This window comes from Melanostigma gelatinosum (genome assembly GCF_949748355.1).
Source record: "Melanostigma gelatinosum genome assembly, chromosome: 6".
NCBI classification, from domain to species: Eukaryota; Metazoa; Chordata; class Actinopteri; order Perciformes; family Zoarcidae; genus Melanostigma; species Melanostigma gelatinosum.
Genome location: NC_136639.1, coordinates 2,837,852 through 2,863,931, shown reverse-complemented (window position 1 = coordinate 2,863,931; position 26,080 = coordinate 2,837,852). Strand labels below are relative to the sequence as shown.

The window sequence follows — 26,080 nt, the reverse complement described above, 5'->3', positions numbered from 1 at the left end:
TTTGGAAGATGTAGCCGAAAGTTGATGTAATTTACACTGCGTTGTCTTTTAAATTAACGTTAACATATTCATACAAATGCATAGTACGTACTACAAACCACAAAATGGTACAAACTGCACGTACACAAAATTGAAAGGTGAGTTTGTTTATTATTTTGTTCAAAAGCGACGTGTTAGCATGTTAGCTTGCAGCTGTAATTAGCCGCTAGCTAACCAAACTGCGATACCAATTCTGTTATTTTAAGATCGACTTGTTTAACCACAGTATTATTTACCACTTACGGATTAAATTAAGTTGTGTGTAGTTCAGTTGGGTTCTGTAGGTATAGTCGGCTCATAGTTATTTTCTAAAAAAGCCCGTTATGTCAACAAAAATCCCAACTTTTGAGACTTGTTCTAGCGGTTGTGAACGTTTGCTAGCACGTAAGGCCAAAGCAAAATGTCCATGTTACTGAACGGAGTTTGGTGTTATTAGTTTTTCCTCTATCCAATTAGAGACGAACGGTTACAATAATAATAATAACAACTGTATTTATATATAGCACCTTTTAAAAACAGAGTTCACAAAGTGCTTTGACAGACAAAAGCAGCAAAGACAATAATAACAATAACAGATCAGTGAGACACTTTCTTACTTTATTTTTATTTGTTTTTACTAAATTATTTTCACTTCCGTGTGAAAGAAATATAAAAATGTACATGTTTAGCATGAAAAAAACCCTAATATACTGAAAACAACAATTATGCATTTAAATAACTAAATCTTGCTGTTTTGTATAATAAGATTTATAGGTGCAGCATTAATTTAATCTTCTCTGTCTTTTTGTTCTCAGCTTCATGTCAGACTAAAGCAGACTCCCACGGCCCAGCCATGCCTCAGAAGCCCCAAAAGAGCGCCCAGACGGCCCACTACATAGAGGTGGGGGGGTATCAGTACTGGCCCGTGCTGGTGCCCCGCGGTATCAGGCTGTACACCTACGAACAGATCCCAGTGTTCCTGAGGGAGAACCCCTACATCACAGACGGATACAGAGCCTACCTGCCCTCCAGACTGTGCATCAAAAGGTGAGAGCGATATACATCCTCAAAGGTGTGCAGCGTAACTCCAGAGGTGTGTTGCATGTACGTGCTTCATGCAAATCAGACTTACACTGAAACAGAAAAACAGATTTTATCATCAAACATTTCAACAACAGAAGAGGTGGATGATTTCTTGTATATTTCTCCATGGCCACAGTGGCTGGTGGGTTCCTCTATTGTTTAAGCGCCTTTCGATCACAGTGTTTATAAGAAGTTGCAGCAGTTGATTAAAACTAAATTAATTTTAATCCAGAAGCTTGTCGGAGCCAACGGACTGGCGTTCAGCATGTTATAAGCTTTTTGCGTGTTCATACAGCATGAAGGTGTTTGAATTTAAACATTATAAGCTGTGAGGTTGAGCTCACTGATCTCAGTGTAGTGAAAGATGATGATGAATGAGAATATGTGTTCGTCTGACTGTTTTCTACCGTTCCCCCATGCAGCCTCTTCGTCCTGTCCAATGAGTCGGTGAACATCTGGAGCCATCTGTTGGGCTTCCTGCTCTTCTTCTTCGTCGGCGTGTACAACATGGCCTTCGTGCTGCCGGCCATCGGCGCCTCCAAAGAGGACTACGTCATCTACTCCGTCGGGCTCTTCTGCTTCCAGGTACAGGAACACGTTTACTTCAGCCGTGACAGTCGGAGGAAACGTCTGGTTCGGACGTCACGTTACATTTAGAGATTGAAGCTGGCGTCCATAATGTTTTATTTTATGCTCAATTAATAAAAACAGATAAAGATGAATTGCTAAATATACTTCAGGTCCGTTTCACCAAGTTTACCTCGGCACGGCTTGTTTTAATGTTCTTAACAACAAGGTGTTCTCCTCATGTTGAGCAATGTGCTGATTTTAAATCAGCCAAATATCCTGGAGCCTGTCGGTGTGACGATCGCTTGGTGTTAACCGTAATCTGAGCGCTTACAGAAGGACATCAGCACAAATATTGGCCGTTTTTTCTCAACAAATGAAAACAACATAATCAGTCCAGCAGTTGGCTGGACGAGGCTTCACAGCCAGAGTCTTCACAGCCAGAGTCTTCAAGTCCAATTAAAAGATAAATAAGAGAGGCAGAATGATGAGCTGAAAGCGGTTGAATCCTAATATTTTGCGACTTGTTATCTCACGTCCTTTGGCGACTCGCCCCTCGCCGCGTGCCCGTCTCCAGCTGTGCATGCTGTGCTCGGTGGGTTATCACCTGTTCTGCTGCCACCGCTCGGAGAAGACCAGCCGCCGCTGGATGGCGCTGGACTACGCCGGGGTCTCCGTTGGCATCCTGGGCTGCTACGTCCCCGGAGTCTTCTACACCTTCTACTGCAATAACGTGAGTTCACCAGCTGCCTCACCCCCCCAGAGGAAGGATAGATGTGGAAATACAAGAAGAGATTCACAGTATAGATATACTACAGAATACTCTACACAACAATCAGTTACTACACTCAAATGAAGCATGAAAATGAGAATAAAAGGAGCCAAAATCTTTGTACTTCTGACATGAATAGTAACTGCAAAGTGTATTAAAATGAGAAAACGGGAAATATTAAAATGCATTTGAAGGAATCTAATCTGACAGCTGATTTAGATTTCACATTCTTGTCTTCTAAACTTTTATTTCCCCACTTTGTTGTTCACATTCATTATGATAATTTATGGGGGAGGGGCTTAAGAGGGAGTTCTGTTGTTGTTGAAGACTTGCAGACCGGTTCACTGGATTTCGGGACTTTTGGAGCTTCTAGCTTCTTTCAAAGTTAAAGAGTCGGTAACACTGGGCTGTTGTGTTTAGCGTTCGCTTGCTGGTTTCTTTAAGTAGCGTTCTACCTATGCAGGGAGAAGATACTGACGTTCTTAGTCCCTCATACACTGTCGATGCCACTTATTTAGTTTCTTAAGCGCTCAGACACTTTTGGTGGACTTCCTCAGTGGATCAAAACGCCACCGCTTTAACGTCTGACCGCCACGAGAAGCCGTAATTGAAATGTAGCTGAAGTGAAGCTGTGCGTGTCTGCTGATTGACTCATTGTTCCTGGTGAATAAGCAACAGGACGCCGCAGCCTCTGATGACAGCCGCCCACCACCGTGTTATTTTATTTCCTCTCCCGGTTTGCTTCTCTTTTTCCACTCCTCTCTCGTGCGTTTCTTTTGGCTGCGCTCCTCACTGTTCGCTGTCCCCACGCATGTTGGAAGCGTCGGGTTATTTTGCCCCCAGAACGCAGCTGAAATCTGCTCCAGCCCAAACCAGATGGCCGCGTTCACGGAGCGGTCCGTCACTCCTGTTCCCCACCATATGACGCTCGCAAGTCTGGGAGCTGTCTCGGCGAAGTGCACCCCCCCACCTCCCCCCAAACTCCGCGTTCTTGCCAAGACTGGGGCTCCACTCCTGCAGCAAGCCAAGCCCCCGACAGAAATTTCTTTTTTTTAATATATATTTATATACTGAGCCAGTCAGACTCTTGAGTGTTTCATAAAATGCAGATTTGGAGACGTGATTTGAAGAGCTTCAGAAGAATCTATTTTTTTTTGGCTGCAGCCGAGCGGGGCCTTGTTCCTGGTGCAAATTTATTCACTGTGAAATTCAGCGAGGACTCGTCACACGAGGACGTGTGACTGGACGGAGGCCTACATCCACACAAACGGACAGAAGGGGACGGAGACGAGGCGGTCCAGACTGTGCACGCAGTTCCTCATAGAAGTTTAAGTCACAGCGAGGAAGTATTATTCAAAAAACACGAGACCTGTTGAGTTATTCTCTTAACACATGCGTACGCACATCTTCCCACACAGAGATCAGAGAACCCGAGTTCACTTTAATAGCTTCAACAAACAATTTACTCTTATTTTCAATCAATTACAGATCCGACAATAATAAAGAATTGCACGTTTCAAGAGCCCATGGGGAAGTATTTACATTATTTTTATTATTTTGTTATCTGAAAGCCCAAAGATATGAAATCGGCGCTGAACAAAAGAATCTGAACTCAAGATGCAGATTCCTGAGCGCGTACATGAGATGTAACCTGTCGAGCTTCCCGTCCTGCAGTACTGGCGGCAGGTGTACCTGGTGACGGTGCTGGCCATGATCCTGGCCGTGTTCTTCGCTCAGATCCACCCCCACTACCTCAGCAAGCAGTGGAAGCAGCTGCGCTCGCTCATCTTCTGCCTGGTGGCCGGCTACGGCCTCATCCCCACCTTCCACTGGATCTGCATCACCGGAGGCTTCTCCTCCGAGCTCGTCCAGGTGAGTCTCCAGAACCGCAGTATTCACGCTGTTATGGAGGTTTACTGTGACGCTGAGCCGTGTGAACCTGTGTTTACTTTAGAGGAACAAATACGGAAGATTGGTTTCTCTGTGGAGATTAAAATTCTGTTTTTATTTTGACAATATTGTTTAATTGCTATTCTTATGTTTTCTTTCTAAATTCAGTTGTTTGGTCTCTAATATTTAGACTCCAATTATAATAAAGAATGTTATGTTTACCAACAAATCATTTAGCAGGGTTCATTTGTGTTTTGTTACGTAGCTGCTGTTCAGTTTATTCCACAAACTGCTTAAATCCTTTTTTATTTCCTCCCTTCAGGCTTTTATTCCTCGGGTTCTGGGGATGTACTTCATCGCTGTATTAGCTCTCATCTTCTACGTTTCTAAAGTTCCTGAACGCTACTTCCCAGGTGAGACCACTTTGTTCAGGTGTGTGTGTGTGACTCATCCGTGTCTTTAAAATGGAATAGGTCACACTTCAGCTCAAGTCATTCGATTCATAAGAAGCGTCTACAAGCGGTTCAGACGTCTCGTTTCTTCCTCTGTGGTGTCGCTGCAGGTCAGCTGAACTACCTGGGCTCCAGTCACCAGGTGTGGCACGTGCTGCTGGTGCTGATGTTGTTCTGGTGGCACCAGTCGTCGTGCTTCATCATGGCGTACCGACACAGCCGGCCCTGCCCCGACGCCCCCCCTCACCAATAGGACGCCGCTCTGCACGCCGGGGATCCCCGACTGTCGTAAGCAGCGCCGTGCGCGATACACGATGAGATTTGTAAACACGTTTTTATGACATACTATAGACTGTGACGCGGTTCCACAATATGTTGTGTCATTTTTATCCCTTTTTTTTCCCAAGACTTTTTACTTCATAATATAATTTGACTCTTTTGATGTTTTTAGTCGTACTGTACTTTGACCTTATGCTTTTTTTCAACATACTATATGTGACTTTTCAAGTCAAACTATACTATCACTCTTTTTTCGACAATTGTTTTATGACAAGTCTTTTCCCACTTTTTATACCATATCTATATTAATTAGTGCTGGGCAAGTTAATGTTGAAGTTAATTTTGCGTTAACGCATTCATTAATTAACGCCGACAATTATTTTATCGCGCGTTAACGCATTTTTTAAAATGTATTTATTTTTTTATTGAAAGACGAGAGACAATACATAGACATAAGAGGATGACAAGAACGGTTGGATAAAAGCCAGCAAACATCCTATAGTCACACTTACATGTTAGTGCACCGATATGCTGAAATTCACGGTAAACGCATTTAAACGCACAGATCGGGAGCGAGCGAAGGATTTTGAAAGTTAGCGGAAAGATTAATGTGAGACAACATCTGGTTTCTTCAGACGAACATCCGGTTTTCAGAATAAGATGCCAACAAAGTGAATTGTATTCACATTAAGTATAGAACATGCTGCCTGCATCTCGTGAACCAAATGTTATTGTAATTTTGTTCATATAGCAGTACTTTTAAAATAAAACTTGTTGACATGCTATACTATGACTTTTTTCGACATGCTATACTATGACTTTTTTCGACATGCTATACTATGACTTTTTTCGACACGCTATACTATGACTTTTTTCGACATGCTGTACTATGATTTTTTTTCGACATGCTATACTATGACTTTTTTCGACATGCTATACTATGATTTTTTTTCGACATGCTATACTATGACCTTTTTTCGACATGCTATACTATGACTTTTTTCGACATGCTATACTATGACTTTTTTATGACTTTTTTCGACATGCTATACTATGATTTTTTTTCGACATGCTATACTATGACTTTTTTCGACATGCTATACTATGACTTTTTTATGACTTTTTTCGACACGCTATACTATGACTTTTTTCGACATGCTGTACTATGATTTTTTTTCGACATGCTATACTATGACTTTTTTCGACATGCTATACTATGATTTTTTTTCGACATGCTATACTATGACTATTTTGAGACTTTTTTTCGACATGCTATACTATGACTTTTTTCGACATGCTATACTATGACTTTTTTTCGACATGCTATACTATGATTTTTTTATGACTTTTTTCGACATGCTATACTATGACTTTTTTTCGACATGCTATACTATGACTTTTTTCGACATGCTATACTATGACTTTTTTTCGACATGCTATGCTATGATTTTTTTATGCCTTTTTTCGACATGCTATACTATGATTTTTTTTCGACATGCTATACTATGACTTTTTTCGACATGCTATACTATGACTTTTTTCGACACGCTATACTATGACTTTTTTCGACATGCTGTACTATGATTTTTTTTCGACATGCTATACTATGACTTTTTTCGACATGCTATACTATGATTTTTTTTCGACATGCTATACTATGACTTTTTTTCGACATGCTATACTATGACTATTTTGAGACTTTTTTTCGACATGCTATACTATGACTTTTTTCGACATGCTATACTATGACTTTTTTTCGACATGCTATACTATGATTTTTTTATGACTTTTTTCGACATGCTATACTATGACTTTTTTTCGACATGCTATACTATGATTTTTTTATGACTTTTTTCGACATGCTATACTATGACTTTTTTCGACATGCTATACTATGACTATTTTTCGACACGCTATACGATGACATTTTTTCGACATGCTATACTATGACTTTTTTATGACTTTTTTCGACATGCTATACTATGACTTTTTTCGACATGCTATACTATGACATTTTTTCGACACGCTATACTATGACATTTTTTCGACATGCTATACTATGACTTTTTTATGACTTTTTTCGACATGCTATACTATGACATTTTTTCGACACGCTATACTATGACTTTTTTCGACATGCTATACTATGACTTTTTTCGACATGCTATACTATGACTTTTTTCGACATGCTATACTATGACTTTTTTCGACACGCTATACTATGACTTTTTTATGACTTTTTTCGACATGCTATACTATGACTTTTTTCGACACGCTATACTATGACTTTTTTATGACTTTTTTCGACATGCTATACTATGACTATTTTGAGACTTTTTTTCGACATGCTATACTATGACTTTTTTCGACATGCTATACTATGACTTTTTTTCGACATGCTGTACTATGACTTTTTTCGACACGCTATACTATGACTTTTTTTCGACATGCTATACTATGACTTTTTTCGACACGCTATACTATGACTTTTTTTGACATGCTATACTATGACTTTTTTCGACATGCTATACTATGACTTTTTTATGACTTTTTTCGACATGCTATACTATGACTTTTTTATGACTTTTTTCGACATGCTATACTATGACTATTTTGAGACTTTTTTTCGACATGCTATACTATGACTATTTTGAGACTTTTTTTCGACATGCTATACTATGACTTTTTTATGACTTTTTTCGACATGCTATACTATGACTTTTTTCGACATGCTATACTATGACTTTTTTCGACATGCTATACTATGATTTTTTTTCGACATGCTATACTATGACTTTTTTTCGACATACTATACTATGACTATTTTGAGACTTTTTTTCGACATGCTATACCATGACTTTTTTCGACATGCTATACTATGACTTTTTATGACTTTTTTCGACATGCTATACTATGATTTTTTTATGACTTTTTTCGACATGCTATACTATGACTTTTTTCGACATGCTATACTATGACTTTTTTCGACATGCTATACTATGACATTTTTTCGACATGCTATACTATGACTTTTTTATGACTTTTTTCGACATGCTATACTATGATTTTTTTTCGACATGCTATACTATGACTTTTTTCGACATGCTATACTATGACTTTTTTATGACTTTTTTCGACATGCTATACTATGATTTTTTTATGACTTTTTTCGACATGCTATACTATGACTTTTTTATGACTTTTTTCGACATGCTATACTATGACTATTTTTCGACATGCTATACTATGATTCTTTTATGACATTTTTCGACATGCTATACTATGACTTTTTTATGACTTTTTTCGACATGCTATACTATGACTTTTTTATGACTTTTTTTCGACATGCTATACTATGACTATTTTTCGACATGCTATACTATGACTATTTTTCGACATGCTATACTATGACTTTTTTATGACTTTTTTCGACATGCTATACTATGACTTTTTTATGACTTTTTTTCGACATGCTATACTATGACTATTTTTCGACATGCTATACTATGATTTTTTTATGACTTTTTTCGACATGCTATACTATGACTTTTTTCGACATGCTATACTATGATTTTTTTATGACTTTCTTCGACATGCTATACTATGACTTTTTTCGACATGCTATACTATGACTTTTTTATGACTTTTTTCGACATGCTATACTATGACTTTTTATGACTTTTTTCGACATGCTATACTATGACTTTTTTATGACTTTTTTCGACATGCTATACTATGACTTTTTTCGACATGCTATACTATGACTTTTTTATGACGTTTTTCGACATGCTATACTATGACTTTTTTATGACTTTTTTCGACATGCTATACTATGACTTTTTTCGACATGCTATACTATGACTTTTTTATGACTTTTTTCGACATGCTATACTATGACTTTTTTCGACATGCTATACTATGATTTTTTTTCGACATGCTATACTATGACTTTTTTCGACATGCTATACTATGACTTTTTTTCGACATGCTATACTATGACTTTTTTCGACATGCTATACTATGACTTTTTTATGACTTTTTTCGACATGCTATACTATGACTTTTTTATGACTTTTTTCGACATGCTATACTATGACTATTTTGAGACTTTTTTTCGACATGCTATACTATGACTTTTTTCGACATGCTATACTATGATTTTTTTTCGACATGCTATACTATGACTTTTTTCGACATGCTATACTATGACTTTTTTCGACATGCTATACTATGATTTTTTTTCGACATGCTATACTATGATTTGTTTTCGACATGCTATACTATGACTTTTTTCGACATGCTATACTATGACTTTTTTTCGACACGCTATACTATGATTTTTTTTCGACATGCTATACTATGACTTTTTTCGACATGCTATACTATGACTTTTTTTCGACATGCTATACTATGACTTTTTTTCGACATGCTATACTATGACTTTTTTATGACTTTTTTCGACATGCTATACTATGACTATTTTGAGACTTTTTTTCGACATGCTATACTATGACTATTTTTCGACACGCTATACTATGACTTTTTTATGACTTTTTTCGACACGCTATACTATGACTTTTTTCGACATGCTGTACTATGACTATTTTGAGACTTTTTTTCGACATGCTATACTATGATTTTTTTTCGACATGCTATACTATGACTTTTTTCGACATGCTATACTATGACTTTTTTTCGACATGCTATACTATGACTTTTTTATGACTTTTTTCGACATGCTATACTATGACTATTTTTCGACATGCTATACTATGACTTTTTTATGACTTTTTTCGACATGCTATACTATGACTTTTTTATGACTTTTTTCGACATGCTATACTATGACTTTTTTATGACTTTTTTTCGACATGCTATACTATGACTATTTTTCGACATGCTATACTATGACTATTTTTCGACATGCTATACTATGACTTTTTTATGACTTTTTTCGACATGCTATACTATGACTTTTTTATGACTTTTTTTCGACATGCTATACTATGACTATTTTTCGACATGCTATACTATGATTTTTTTATGACTTTTTTCGACATGCTATACTATGACTTTTTTCGACATGCTATACTATGATTTTTTTATGACTTTCTTCGACATGCTATACTATGACTTTTTTCGACATGCTATACTATGACTTTTTTATGACTTTTTTCGACATGCTATACTATGACTTTTTTATGACTTTTTTCGACATGCTATACTATGACTTTTTTATGACTTTTTTCGACATGCTATACTATGACTTTTTTATGACTTTTTTCGACATGCTATACTATGACTTTTTTCGACATGCTATACTATGACTTTTTTATGACGTTTTTCGACATGCTATACTATGACTTTTTTATGACTTTTTTCGACATGCTATACTATGACTTTTTTCGACATGCTATACTATGACTTTTTTATGACTTTTTTCGACATGCTATACTATGACTTTTTTCGACATGCTATACTATGATTTTTTTTCGACATGCTATACTATGACTTTTTTCGACATGCTATACTATGACTTTTTTTCGACATGCTATACTATGACTTTTTTCGACATGCTATACTATGACTTTTTTATGACTTTTTTCGACATGCTATACTATGACTTTTTATGACTTTTTTCGACATGCTATACTATGACTATTTTGAGACTTTTTTTCGACATGCTATACTATGACTTTTTTCGACATGCTATACTATGATTTTTTTTCGACATGCTATACTATGACTTTTTTCGACATGCTATACTATGACTTTTTTCGACATGCTATACTATGATTTTTTTTCGACATGCTATACTATGATTTGTTTTCGACATGCTATACTATGACTTTTTTCGACATGCTATACTATGACTTTTTTTCGACACGCTATACTATGATTTTTTTTCGAGATGCTATACTATGACTTTTTTCGACATGCTATACTATGACTTTTTTTCGACATGCTATACTATGACTTTTTTTCGACATGCTATACTATGACTTTTTTCGACATGCTATACTATGACTTTTTTTCGACATGCTATACTATGACTCTTTTGAGACTTTTTTTCGACATGCTATACTATGACTTTTTTCGACACGCTATACTATGACTTTTTTATGACTTTTTTTCGACACGCTATACTATGACTTTTTTTCGACATGCTATACTATGATTTTTTTATGACTTTTTTCGACATGCTATACTATGACTTTTTTCGACATGCTATACTATGACTATTTTTCGACACGCTATACTATGACATTTTTTCGACATGCTATACTATGACTTTTTTATGACTTTTTTCGACATGCTATACTATGACTTTTTTCGACATGCTATACTATGACATTTTTTCGACACGCTATACTATGACATTTTTTCGACATGCTATACTATGACTTTTTTATGACTTTTTTCGACATGCTATACTATGACTTTTTTCGACATGCTATACTATGACTTTTTTCGACATGCTATACTATGACTTTTTTCGACACGCTATACTATGACTTTTTTATGACTTTTTTCGACATGCTATACTATGACTTTTTTCGACACGCTATACTATGACTTTTTTATGACTTTTTTCGACATGCTATACTATGACTATTTTGAGACTTTTTTTCGACATGCTATACTATGACTATTTTTCGACACGCTATACTATGACTTTTTTATGACTTTTTTCGACACGCTATACTATGACTTTTTTCGACATGCTGTACTATGACTATTTTGAGACTTTTTTTCGACATGCTATACTATGATTTTTTTTCGACATGCTATACTATGACTTTTTTCGACATGCTATACTATGACTTTTTTTCGACATGCTGTACTATGACTATTTTGAGACTTTTTTTCGACACGCTATACTATGACTTTTTTTGACATGCTATACTATGACTTTTTTATGACTTTTTTCGACATGCTATACTATGACTTTTTTATGACTTTTTTCGACATGCTATACTATGACTTTTTTATGACTTTTTTCGACATGCTATACTATGACTATTTTGAGACTTTTTTTCGACATGCTATACTATGACTATTTTGAGACTTTTTTTCGACATGCTATACTATGACTTTTTTATGACTTTTTTCGACATGCTATACTATGACTTTTTTCGACATGCTATACTATGACTCTTTTGAGACTTTTTTTCGACATGCTATACTATGACTTTTTTCGACACGCTATACTATGACTTTTTTATGACTTTTTTTCGACACGCTATACTATGATTTTTTTATGACTTTTTTCGACATGCTATACTATGACTTTTTTCGACATGCTATACTATGACTATTTTTCGACACGCTATACTATGACATTTTTTCGACATGCTATACTATGACTTTTTTATGACTTTTTTCGACATGCTATACTATGACTTTTTTCGACATGCTATACTATGACTTTTTTATGACTTTTTTTCGACATGCTATACTATGACTTTTTTCGACACGCTATACTATGACTTTTTTATGACTTTTTTTCGACATGCTATACTATGATTTTTTTATGACTTTTTTCGACATGCTATACTATGACTTTTTTCGACATGCTATACTATGACTATTTTTCGACACGCTATACTATGACATTTTTTCGACATGCTATACTATGACTTTTTTATGACTTTTTTCGACATGCTATACTATGACTTTTTTCGACATGCTATACTATGACATTTTTTCGACACGCTATACTATGACATTTTTTCGACATGCTATACTATGACTTTTTTATGACTTTTTTCGACATGCTATACTATGACTTTTTTCGACATGCTATACTATGACTTTTTTCGACATGCTATACTATGACTTTTTTCGACATGCTATACTATGACTTTTTTCGACACGCTATACTATGACTTTTTTATGACTTTTTTCGACATGCTATACTATGACTTTTTTCGACACGCTATACTATGACTTTTTTATGACTTTTTTCGACATGCTATACTATGACTTTTGAGACTTTTTTTCGACATGCTATACTATGACTATTTTTCGACACGCTATACTATGACTTTTTTATGACTTTTTTCGACACGCTATACTATGACTTTTTTTCGACATGCTATACTATGACTTTTTTCGACATGCTATACTATGACTTTTTTTCGACATGCTGTACTATGACTATTTTGAGACTTTTTTTCGACACGCTATACTATGACTTTTTTTGACATGCTATACTATGACTTTTTTATGACTTTTTTCGACATGCTATACTATGACTTTTTTATGACTTTTTTCGACATGCTATACTATGACTTTTTTATGACTTTTTTCGACATGCTATACTATGACTATTTTGAGACTTTTTTTCGACATGCTATACTATGACTTTTTTTCGACATGCTATACTATGATTTTTTTATGACTTTTTTCGACATGCTATACTATGACTTTTTTCGACATGCTATACTATGACTATTTTTCGACACGCTATACTATGACATTTTTTCGACATGCTATACTATGACTTTTTTATGACTTTTTTCGACATGCTATACTATGACTTTTTTCGACATGCTATACTATGACATTTTTTCGACACGCTATACTATGACATTTTTTCGACATGCTATACTATGACTTTTTTATGACTTTTTTCGACATGCTATACTATGACTTTTTTCGACATGCTATACTATGACTTTTTTCGACATGCTATACTATGACTTTTTTCGACACGCTATACTATGACTTTTTTATGACTTTTTTCGACATGCTATACTATGACTTTTTTCGACACGCTATACTATGACTTTTTTATGACTTTTTTCGACATGCTATACTATGACTATTTTGAGACTTTTTTTCGACATGCTATACTATGACTATTTTTCGACACGCTATACTATGACTTTTTTATGACTTTTTTCGACACGCTATACTATGACTTTTTTCGACATGCTGTACTATGACTATTTTGAGACTTTTTTTCGACATGCTATACTATGATTTTTTTTCGACATGCTATACTATGACTTTTTTCGACATGCTATACTATGACTTTTTTTCGACATGCTGTACTATGACTATTTTGAGACTTTTTTTCGACACGCTATACTATGACTTTTTTTGACATGCTATACTATGACTTTTTTATGACTTTTTTCGACATGCTATACTATGACTTTTTTATGACTTTTTTCGACATGCTATACTATGACTTTTTTATGACTTTTTTCGACATGCTATACTATGACTATTTTGAGACTTTTTTTCGACATGCTATACTATGACTATTTTGAGACTTTTTTTCGACATGCTATACTATGACTTTTTTATGACTTTTTTCGACATGCTATACTATGACTTTTTTCGACATGCTATACTATGACTCTTTTGAGACTTTTTTTCGACATGCTATACTATGACTTTTTTCGACACGCTATACTATGACTTTTTTATGACTTTTTTTCGACACGCTATACTATGATTTTTTTATGACTTTTTTCGACATGCTATACTATGACTTTTTTCGACATGCTATACTATGACTATTTTTCGACACGCTATACTATGACATTTTTTCGACATGCTATACTATGACTTTTTTATGACTTTTTTCGACATGCTATACTATGACTTTTTTCGACATGCTATACTATGACTTTTTTATGACTTTTTTTCGACATGCTATACTATGACTTTTTTCGACACGCTATACTATGACTTTTTTATGACTTTTTTTCGACATGCTATACTATGATTTTTTTATGACTTTTTTCGACATGCTATACTATGACTTTTTTCGACATGCTATACTATGACTATTTTTCGACACGCTATACTATGACATTTTTTCGACATGCTATACTATGACTTTTTTATGACTTTTTTCGACATGCTATACTATGACTTTTTTCGACATGCTATACTATGACATTTTTTCGACACGCTATACTATGACATTTTTTCGACATGCTATACTATGACTTTTTTATGACTTTTTTCGACATGCTATACTATGACTTTTTTCGACATGCTATACTATGACTTTTTTCGACATGCTATACTATGACTTTTTTCGACATGCTATACTATGACTTTTTTCGACACGCTATACTATGACTTTTTTATGACTTTTTTCGACATGCTATACTATGACTTTTTTCGACACGCTATACTATGACTTTTTTATGACTTTTTTCGACATGCTATACTATGACTATTTTGAGACTTTTTTTCGACATGCTATACTATGACTATTTTTCGACACGCTATACTATGACTTTTTTATGACTTTTTTCGACACGCTATACTATGACTTTTTTTCGACATGCTATACTATGACTTTTTTCGACATGCTATACTATGACTTTTTTTTCGACATGCTGTACTATGACTATTTTGAGACTTTTTTTCGACACGCTATACTATGACTTTTTTATGACTTTTTTCGACATGCTATACTATGACTTTTTTATGACTTTTTTCGACATGCTATACTATGACTATTTTGAGACTTTTTTTCGACATGCTATACTATGACTATTTTGAGACTTTTTTTCGACATGCTATACTATGACTTTTTTCGACATGCTATACTATGACTTTTTTCGACATGCTATACTATGATTTTTTTTCGACATGCTATACTATGACTTTTTTTCGACATGCTATACTATGACTATTTTGAGACTTTCTTTCGACATGCTATACCATGACTTTTTTCGACATGCTATACTATGACTTTTTTATGACTTTTTTCGACATGCTATACTATGATTTTTTTATGACTTTTTTCGACATGCTATACTATGACTTTTTTCGACATGCTATACTATGACTTTTTTCGACATGCTATACTATGACTTTTTTATGACTTTTTTCGACATGCTATACTATGATTTTTTTCGACATGCTATACTATGACTTTTTTCGACATGCTATACTATGACTTTTTTATGACTTTTTTCGACATGCTATACTATGATTTTTTTATGACTTTTTTCGACATGCTATACTATGACTTTTTTATGACTTTTTTCGACATGCTATACTATGACTATTTTTCGACATGCTATACTATGATTCTTTTATGACATTTTTCGACATGCTATACTATGACTTTTTTATGACTTTTTTCGACATGCTATACTATGACTATTTTTCGACATGCTATACTATGACTTTTTTATGACTTTTTTCGACATGCTATACTATGACTTTTTTATGACTTTTTTTCGACATGCTATACTATGACTATTTTTCGACATGCTATACTATGATTTTTTTATGACTTTTTTCGACATGCTATACTATGACTTTTTTCGACATGCTATACTATGATTTTTTTATGACTTTCTTCGACATGCTATACTATGACTTTTTTCGACATGCTATACTATGACTTTTTTATGACTTTTTTCGACATGCTATACTATGACTTTTTTATGACTTTTTTCGACATGCTATACTATGACTTTTTTATGACTTTTTTCGACATGCTATACTATGACTTTTTTATGACTTTTTTCGACATGCTATACTATGACTTTTTTCGACATGCTATACTATGACTTTTTTATGACGTTTTTCGACATGCTATACTATGACTTTTTTATGACTTTTTTCGACATGCTATACTATGACTTTTTTCGACATGCTATACTATGACTTTTTTATGACTTTTTTCGACATGCTATACTATGACTTTTTTATGACTTTTTTCGACATGCTATACTATGACTTTTTTCGACATGCTATACTATGATTTTTTTTCGACATGCTATACTATGACTTTTTTCGACATGCTATACTATGACTTTTTTTCGACATGCTATACTATGACTTTTTTCGACATGCTATACTATGACTTTTTTATGACTTTTTTCGACATGCTATACTATGACTATTTTGAGACTTTTTTTCGACATGCTATACTATGACTTTTTTCGACATGCTATACTATGATTTTTTTTCGACATGCTATACTATGACTTTTTTCGACATGCTATACTATGACTTTTTTCGACATGCTATACTATGATTTTTTTTCGACATGCTATACTATGATTTGTTTTCGACATGCTATACTATGACTTTTTTCGACATGCTATACTATGACTTTTTTTCGACACGCTATACTATGATTTTTTTTCGACATGCTATACTATGACTTTTTTCGACATGCTATACTATGACTTTTTTTCGACATGCTATACTATGACTTTTTTTCGACATGCTATACTATGACTTTTTTTCGACACGCTATACTATGACTATTTTGAGACTTTTTTTCGACATGCTATACTATGACTATTTTTCGACACGCTATACTATGACTTTTTTATGACTTTTTTCGACACGCTATACTATGACTTTTTTCGACATGCTGTACTATGACTATTTTGAGACTTTTTTTCGACATGCTATACTATGATTTTTTTTCGACATGCTATACTATGACTTTTTTCGACATGCTATACTATGACTATTTTTCGACATGCTATACTATGACTTTTTTATGACTTTTTTCGACATGCTATACTATGACTATTTTTCGACATGCTATACTATGACTTTTTTATGACTTTTTTCGACATGCTATACTATGACTTTTTTATGACTTTTTTTCGACATGCTATACTATGACTATTTTTCGACATGCTATACTATGACTATTTTTCGACATGCTATACTATGACTTTTTTATGACTTTTTTCGACATGCTATACTATGACTTTTTTATGACTTTTTTTCGACATGCTATACTATGACTATTTTTCGACATGCTATACTATGATTTTTTTATGACTTTTTTCGACATGCTATACTATGACTTTTTTCGACATGCTATACTATGATTTTTTTATGACTTTCTTCGACATGCTATACTATGACTTTTTTCGACATGCTATACTATGACTTTTTTATGACTTTTTTCGACATGCTATATTATGACTTTTTTATGACTTTTTTCGACATGCTATACTATGACTTTTTTATGACTTTTTTCGACATGCTATACTATGACTTTTTTATGACTTTTTTCGACATGCTATACTATGACTTTTTTCGACACGCTATACTATGACTTTTTTATGACTTTTTTTCGACACGCTATACTATGACTTTTTTTCGACATGCTATACTATGATTTTTTTATGACTTTTTTCGACATGCTATACTATGACTTTTTTCGACATGCTATACTATGACTATTTTTCGACACGCTATACTATGACATTTTTTCGACATGCTATACTATGACTTTTTTATGACTTTTTTCGACATGCTATACTATGACTTTTTTCGACATGCTATACTATGACATTTTTTCGACACGCTATACTATGACATTTTTTCGACATGCTATACTATGACTTTTTTATGACTTTTTTCGACATGCTATACTATGACTTTTTTCGACATGCTATACTATGACTTTTTTCGACATGCTATACTATGACTTTTTTCGACATGCTATACTATGACTTTTTTCGACATGCTATACTATGACTTTTCAAGACTTTTTATTTCAATAATATAATCAATAAAATGTAGATTTAAGTCAGGAACCATCTGATCAAAATATATATTCGACGTGCTCTTGAGTGAGCCCTGATGCTGCTCATCTTCTTCTCTCATTCTGTGTAAACCTTTGTCTTCTTTAGGTTGGTGAACGACGCCACATTCAGTCCACCTGACCTGTGAAGGAACAGCCGCGCTGCAAACGGGATCGAACCTGTGACACGTGTTTCTACCAGCTCGTCACCAACAAACACAAACGATGCAGTTCAACTACACAATCTGCACAAAAACAGATCGAGGTTAGTTTAGCCGCGTAGCATTCTCTAAGTGCCTGTTAATGAAACAGTATGTAGCACTTGTTAAATTATGTTATGCTCTGCTCCAAGAATGCCCAATATTTCAAATAATCAAGTAAAAAAAATCAGTTTTTACAGTGATGAAATTTGACGAGCAATTGATCCAAATTCCTAAACTTTAACAAGTTGTCTGTTTGAACTTTGAGGTTCTTAATGAGAATAAGCAACAAACGAACCAGTGGATTCATGTTTAGATATAAAAACCGAAGAGATATTAAACGTTCGCTTCATTTTGTGCTTTTGCGTGATCAGTATTAATGTTTCTGTACATTGTTTAACAAGTACCACCAGAACGTAATGTGTAATGCTGCTCTGTCTGTGTTCAAACTGACATTTATATTGTTTCACTGTTGGAAGGTTTTCTTTGAGAAGTGTTTTAAGTCAGTTTATTACTGTTGATTTGTTTTATTCTTTTATTTTCCAGCTCTGACGAGTTGAGGCTTGTTAAAGTGTTGCGTGGTCAGTTTGTAGATATTTAAACTAATGCTGACGTCTTCAATATGAATCATGTTAACAGTTCATATATAAGTATGCAATGGAAAATGTTTGACAGACGTCATACATTTCAGTTGCCTACATTCATTAAAAATAGTTAAACATTGTTCTTTTTAGCACTTTTGAGTTCTCAAAAGATCGATTGATTTACTCCATGTGGGCAGCGTTACTGTAATTACTGTTGACTTAAATTGGGAGAGTTGTTTTTAAAGATTTAACGTGTCCTCGTGCAGCTCTGCTCTCTCCTGTTCACTCTCATCTTTAAATAGTTCAAACTGCTTTCTGTTCCTGTGTGAACAGAGTTGAACTGTCAGATTCTCATTGTTCAGTCTCGGTACTGTTTCTCCGGCTCATTTTAGGGTGATGTGCAATGTTCAAGTCAACCGCTTGTTTTATTTTCTCTTTGAATGACTTCATTCCAAAATGCAACACGTTCACGATGGACAGTCATCGTCACTGAAACATTTAAATTCTCTCAAATGTTAGTTTGTGTACAGAAAACAAAAGTTGAATGTTCTGGAATGAAAGTAGTTTCTTTTGTTTGTCATATTTAAAGTTTTAGACCGAGACAGATGTTACTGTTGTGTATTTAAGTTATTCTTTGTGGACCTGAGACGTCGGCCGTGTGTCTGAAGAGGTTTGGTAGCAGCTGGAATTTTTGTATCTTGACTTTTCATACCTGAGCTGAACGTGACTCTAAAAAATAAACCGTGTGTGTGTGAAACTGCTTTGTTTTCAAACCTCTGAGATGAATCTTTGTTTTGTTTTTTTATTGCATCAAACAGCAGTAGAGCAGAGAAATACAATATCAGATGTGTGGAAATAAAAGATGTAAAGTGGCATCGAATGGTTCCACTGGTGAAATAGATGCAGAGCTTAAGGCCGTCGATGTGGAGAACACACAGAAACTAGTTCATGAATACGAACGCCTGATTACACTTCACAGATCACTCCGCCGGTCTTTGATTTTAGTTCCCTTTTATAAATACGCCAAATAACATCCGTGGCGTCCCTGAGCAAGACACTGAACCCTTAACCGCTCCCAATAAGCTCGGGATGGGTTAAATGCAGAGGACACATTTAGTGTAAATGTATATGCCAAACTTAAAACTTATCCTGCAGCGTTATTAACAAATAACACGAAAAGACCAAAACCAATAACGAGCGGATCCTGCGTGTAACCGAGGGCTGGTATCTTACTTTGCTTGCTAGTGTATGGATTAATCCGCCGCTGAAAATAGTCCCCGACAAATGCACAAGCTCGTCACGTTAAGAGTCACATCTGATAAAAACTACAGTGACCAGCTGTTTTAGGAAATTACTTACTGAACCTATTTTAAAAGAGAAACTAGTTTTCACGTGTTTATTGAAAGTGAGATGAAACTATCGACACCTCACTCATCTATCCTTTCAATAAGAAGCACCAGGTTAGCAAAGCGTAACAAAGACAGGAAACTGACGGTAACAAACTCCGCCTACCGACACCTTTTTATTGGCCGGACGCAGTAACTTCCTGGGTTAGCCGTTTACCCCTATCTTAATGCTAAGCTAAGCCACAGCCTCTTGACTGGAGGAGCCAATGGGCGTGGAGCTGAGAGCCACTGACAGGAAGTCTTAAGCGACGGACTAACACATTGTTGGTTTTGGTCTTTTCCATTTAACTGATCGCACAGGTCCCGTTTATTCTTCAGCATAAATGAATTAATGTCATATTTACTGTTAGGAGCGACAACATTGCTGAGAAAGGTAAAGCCTGTGAGTTTTTGAAAAGGGTCGAAGACGAGCGATCTCAATGTGGCTTTGTGTTGTTATTTCTAACAATGTGAGTTTTATAACTGAATAAAATAAAGAATTAACAGAAGTTTACTGCTAGGAAATAAAATAAAACTGTTAGGAGCCTAAATTTAAACCTCACCCAACTTTTTAAGGAAGTACAATAAAAGTTGATCCCTTGTAGAATTCAAAGTGTAAATCACAGCCACGTTTGGCTGCTTAAAAGACGACGGTGAAATGATGCATAGACAAAGGATTAAAGAAAAAAAGTGGTTTAGGACAACCCCCGAACGATTCCCCCGACGTGGGCCGACCGTGTCGTGGTTTTCGAGGTTCTGTGCAGCAAAGGTGGAGCTCAGCTCAGGTAAGGCTTCGTGGTGCTTAAAAAAGAAACAAACATATTGGTAGATCAGAAGGAAAGCCATAAAGAGCTTTTTGCAGCGATGTCCGATCCGGTTCAAGCGTTAAGATGCAGCATAAAAAGGCTTTCTCAGCACACCGGTACAGCTGAAAGACACGTGGAAACGTCACTCACACTCCACAGGATTTAGGTTGTTGTTATTCAAAGAGAAGGTTAAGTTTGTCGATTGGTTGAAGGTGTTCCCAAGCCCCCAAAAACCAAAAGAAACGAAGAGGTTATTTAACCGCAACTGGCAGAGAGAGGGAACACTGCAAGGACAAGTCACAGCTTGGTGGGAAAAGGTGCAGCTCCGAACGGGTCGAGGTCCGGCGGCTGCTCCGGCGGCTGCTCCGGCCCGCTGTGGACGACCCTTTCTGTGAAGGGCACCGCCCCGAAGTCATCCATGCTGCCGTCTCCGAGAGCACCGTGAAGGGAGCCCGACCAGGAGTTGCCGTTGGCCGTGCCCGAGTCGCTTTTGCTTTCGGTGAGTCCTTGATACTGGCCGTGCCGGCTGCCGTCCGGAGGTTGGAAAGGCTTGGCTCCGAACGGGTCTAAAAGGGCCTCGTCCACCGGCAGAGAAGCGCCTTCGTCTTTCCCTTCAGCCATGGTTATATCAACGCTGATGTTCTCCTTCGAGTCCGAGGTGCTGAGGAACTCGTTGCTGCTCTGCGAGTCTCTCCGGCCGACCTTCTTGTGTCTGCGTACTCGCTCCGGCGTGCGGTAAGTCGGCTTGCCGGTCTTGCGCCCGCCGGTCGGCGTGCCGTGGTGGCGTTTGCCGTTGCTGCCGCCGGCCGTGGCCTCCTGCTTGGTTTTCCTCTGGCGCGACGACAGCCTCTGGAGGCTGCGCTGCTTCAGCCTCTGTTGCTGAGGGCTGGCCGACTCCTCGAAGGACGGCTGGAAGATGTCTTCCGCGCTTCTAGAGGTGGCGGGAGGCGGCTCGTCGGGGCCCGGCTGGAAGGGGGAGAAGCCAAAAACGTCGATGCCGTCGGGGGACACGGGCGGCGTTTGGGCCATGGGAACATCGCTGCCGCTCTTGCCCGACTTGGAGAGGTTCCGATTGAATGGCGCTTTGGTAAAAACGTCAAAGTCGTCCGCGGCTCGCTGCTCGTGGCTGACTTGCCTGAAAGGCGCTTTGGCGAAGATGTCCGAGCTTACTGAAGGCCCGACGGGCGAGGTTCCACCGAGGAAGGGAACGGCGCCAAAGACATCCACAGAGTCCTCAGCTGGAGCAGCTCTCACTCCGCTGGGCGACTCCGGAGGAGTGATCAGAGTCATGGCAGAATCCTCCTGAGGACTCCCTCTCGCGGCGGCCGGAGCAGCTTTAGCGGCCGGTGCTTTCCTCGAGCGGTTCTTGACCCTGTTGGGGTTGTAGTCCGAGTCAGAGCTGTGCTTGTCGTCGTCCTCCTCGCCCTCTTCCTCAGAGTCCATCAGCAGAGGCCTCTGTCCTATATTCTCCGGCTCGGTATCTTCACCGCGCTCGCTGTTCAGCGCTTCTTCCTCCTCCGCCTCTTCATCCTCGCTGCTCTTTGGCGAAGGAGGGTCGGACTCAAAGTCACTGTCGGACTCTTCACCGGGTCTGCAGTTGCTCTTCCTGCCTGGTTTGTGCTCCTTGGCCGCCGCCACCGGCTCCACCGGCTCGAGACTCTCTGCAGTGGTTGAGACGAGAGCAGGAACGCTGATTTCCTCATTTGTCGGCTCAGTCTTCATCTCATCGGTACCTGAAACAAGACACAAATGCAAGAGTTAAAGATGCGACAGTCTCCTCAATGTGCAAGTTTTAACCCTTCCAGATATTTTGTGACAGGAGTCTTGATTCCAGACCAGATGGCAACCTCAGAGGCTAAAACGTTCCTTAAACCTGCATTCTCTCTGATGTCCACCAGGGGGCGACTCCTCTGGTTGTATAGAAGTCTATGAGAAAATGACTACTTCTCTCTTGATTTATTCCCTCAGTAAACATTGTAAACATGAGTTTATGTCTCAATCTCTAGTTTCAAGTCTTCTTCAATACAGCATGATGTTCATTTAGTACATTATGGTCCATTTAGAGTCACACAGACCATAAAGCAGGGGATGCTTTAGGGCGGGGCTTACTGTGATTGACAGGTCTCTACCGGAGATGTATACGGCGTCTTTACGTCACTCCTCAGTCCAGATATGGTCACTTCCTGTTCACTGGTTGCAAACAACTAAGCCGGCGACGGCCAAAAGGCCGAATTCCAGTCTTTAACCGTAGTCCACAAACCAATGGTACAAGTCTTCCTTTCCTAAGAGCGGCTCTGTTGCATTACAGAAATCAGGACAAGTACAAATCCCAACAGTTTGTCCAATATTGAAGCAGAAGGAGCAGCGAAGGAGAAATCCCTGAAACTCAATATGGTCTGAAAGCTGCTCTGATCACCAGCGGGTCAGAGCATCTTCTCACAGGAGGAAGAAATGAGACGCGGAGCTTTTTCAAGACTCACAAAATTGCTTTCAGATTTAAATCTCTTCGTGAAAAGATTCAAGCTGCCAGTCACGTCCTTTAGACTTTAAATAAAGCTTTGTCCTGCAATTACTAATCTTCCTGCAGATTTCTATAAATTCTTACGCATAAGTTGGCATTTGCTGGAACAAAAGTGCCTCGTGTAAATTTATTTCCAAGAGATTTGCATAATGACAAGTTAGAGATTAGCCTAATTAGCGGGTGGATAGTCTCCAATTATATTGAAGATAAATGGTGCTCAGACACAACGAGCCAAGTCATTGTTCCCTATTCATAGAAGCTCTATATTAGAAGCAGAGAGAGGACCCCCCGCTGTGAGCACGAGGATGGAAACCTCTCCTCATCCTCAGCCTCCAAACTGGCAGGAGGTTCTGACAGATTGGGCCAAAAAAAAAAAGAAGCTTTTGTTGTTGATGAAATGAAACAAGGCGGCAATAAGAGACAATAAAAAGTAATGATAAAACATATGAACGCAGGAAAGCATCCGCATCTGTTCGCTCCACTCCCACCAGATCAGAACTGGTCGTCACGCGCACTTCAGACGCGTCTTCAAGAGAAGACGTCGGACGACACCGAGGACTAGTCGAGGATTCCGCCGCAGACACAGATCAGTGGTGGAACACGTGACTGCTGTCTTGTCCGACAGCACGAGCTCAGAGTCTCTTCTCTCGCGCTACAAACTCGCACTGAGCCCGGATCGATTTCATGAAGCTGCAGAACGTTCACCGACCGACTCCGAGCCCCAAGAAGCGATGACGCAACTTCTCGAAATACTTCATATTAAAAAACGAGCTGGAATTAGTTAAGAGTCATAAACATCCCTTTTGTCAGTTTCTCTTTTGTGTGAAATCACCATAAAATTCTACAATTAAACATCTCAAGATGTTAAAACGTTATTTGAAGATGAAACGTTGACGTCTCTGGGAGCTGATTTCATTTATTATAAACATTTTAAAGATCAGAGATTTGAAAATCATCACTCAGTGACACCGTGGCTGGAATTCACTGCCGTCCACTTTCATTTGTGGTCACTTCGACACAGGAGGAGGATTGGTGTTTATTGGAGGAGTTACTGGATCAAACACTCCATTAAACACATTAAATATAATGACCCCGGTGTGACGTCATAACGTTGCTGTTTGTGTGAAGCGTTGAGACGGTTTGTTGTTCGAGACTTTTACAGACTGAATCATTTTGTCTGTTTAGGTTTGAAACACAGGATCAGATTAAAACATCAAAGATTAATTCATGATCAGTCTCCATTTTCACTCCGCAGAGCATCAGAACAATCAGCCGTTTGTTAACCATATTAGTATTATTATTATTATTATTAGTGTTATTATTATTATGCAAATGGCAGAATTTGCTTCAATCCTTTTTGGAAATATATTTTCTAACTTAAGGCCTCATCATTTATTTTTCTTTTGCAGTAAAGGTTTGAGATTTTAAGCAGACGTGGTGAACTTCTCTAACTGATCACGTGTTATTAAATGATGAGACAGCATTAAGTGTGATCTCACTACAGACAGAAGACAGAGACGAGTAGTTGGAGGAGATTTAGTCCGTCAACACACAGTCTTGAAACCTGGAACTGGACTCGTTTTAAACGGATTGGGAGAACGTCAAAGGACTGCAGGTGAACGGTTGTAAGCGTCACCTTCCTCCGGATGGATGAGTTCTGATTGGACGACAGAGCTCAAACAAAGACAGCCATGTCAACAGGAACATCTTGCACACGGTGTAGTGGAGACGCTAAACCTAAAGACCTACTTAAAATAAATAAAAGGATTCAAAGGGGATTTTGAATGTTTTTTTTATTTATCAGTTACATTCTATAAAGAAATACAGTCACACTCACAGTATGATACAGGACCTGTCTTCTCTTTACATAGTCTGCTGCAGAAACAAAGATATGTAGAAGACAACTTATCGATCTACCGCTGAGCAGCGCTATGAACAGAAGAGGCGTGGCTCTCTCTCTTCTCCCAAACACTGGTGACG

General features: G+C 37.2%; 2 protein-coding genes across 2 annotated transcripts in view; one reads left to right on the top strand and one right to left on the bottom strand.

Moving 5' to 3' along the window:
- paqr3a (progestin and adipoQ receptor family member IIIa) lies at nucleotides 1-20,129 on the top strand. Its single transcript, XM_079270898.1, has 8 exons — nucleotides 1-137; nucleotides 834-1,065; nucleotides 1,524-1,686; nucleotides 2,246-2,401; nucleotides 4,115-4,312; nucleotides 4,653-4,743; nucleotides 4,893-5,070; nucleotides 18,714-20,129. The coding sequence occupies exons 1-7, from the start codon at nucleotides 77-79 to the stop codon at nucleotides 5,033-5,035; spliced, it is 1,044 nt and encodes a 347-aa protein (XP_079127024.1). The 5' UTR covers nucleotides 1-76; the 3' UTR covers nucleotides 5,036-5,070; nucleotides 18,714-20,129.
- A 52-nt stretch (nucleotides 20,130-20,181) lies between these two features.
- bmp2k (BMP2 inducible kinase) overlaps nucleotides 20,182-26,080 on the bottom strand; it is a 40,198-nt gene continuing 34,299 nt past the window's right edge. The window contains exon 16 of the mRNA XM_079270897.1: nucleotides 20,182-23,312. Coding sequence (XP_079127023.1) covers nucleotides 21,877-23,312 — 1,436 coding nt within the window. The 3' untranslated portion in view covers nucleotides 20,182-21,876. The remainder of the gene's footprint in view (nucleotides 23,313-26,080) is intronic.

Coding starts and splice junctions, on each gene's coding strand:
- paqr3a (XM_079270898.1), top strand. CDS start 77: ATGCATAGTACGTACTACAAACCACAAAATGGTACAAACTGCACGTAC. Junction 138..833: donor CACGTACACAAAATTGAAAG/GTGAGTTTGTTT, acceptor TTTTGTTCTCAG/CTTCATGTCAGACTAAAGCA. Junction 1,687..2,245: donor TCGGGCTCTTCTGCTTCCAG/GTACAGGAACAC, acceptor GCCCGTCTCCAG/CTGTGCATGCTGTGCTCGGT.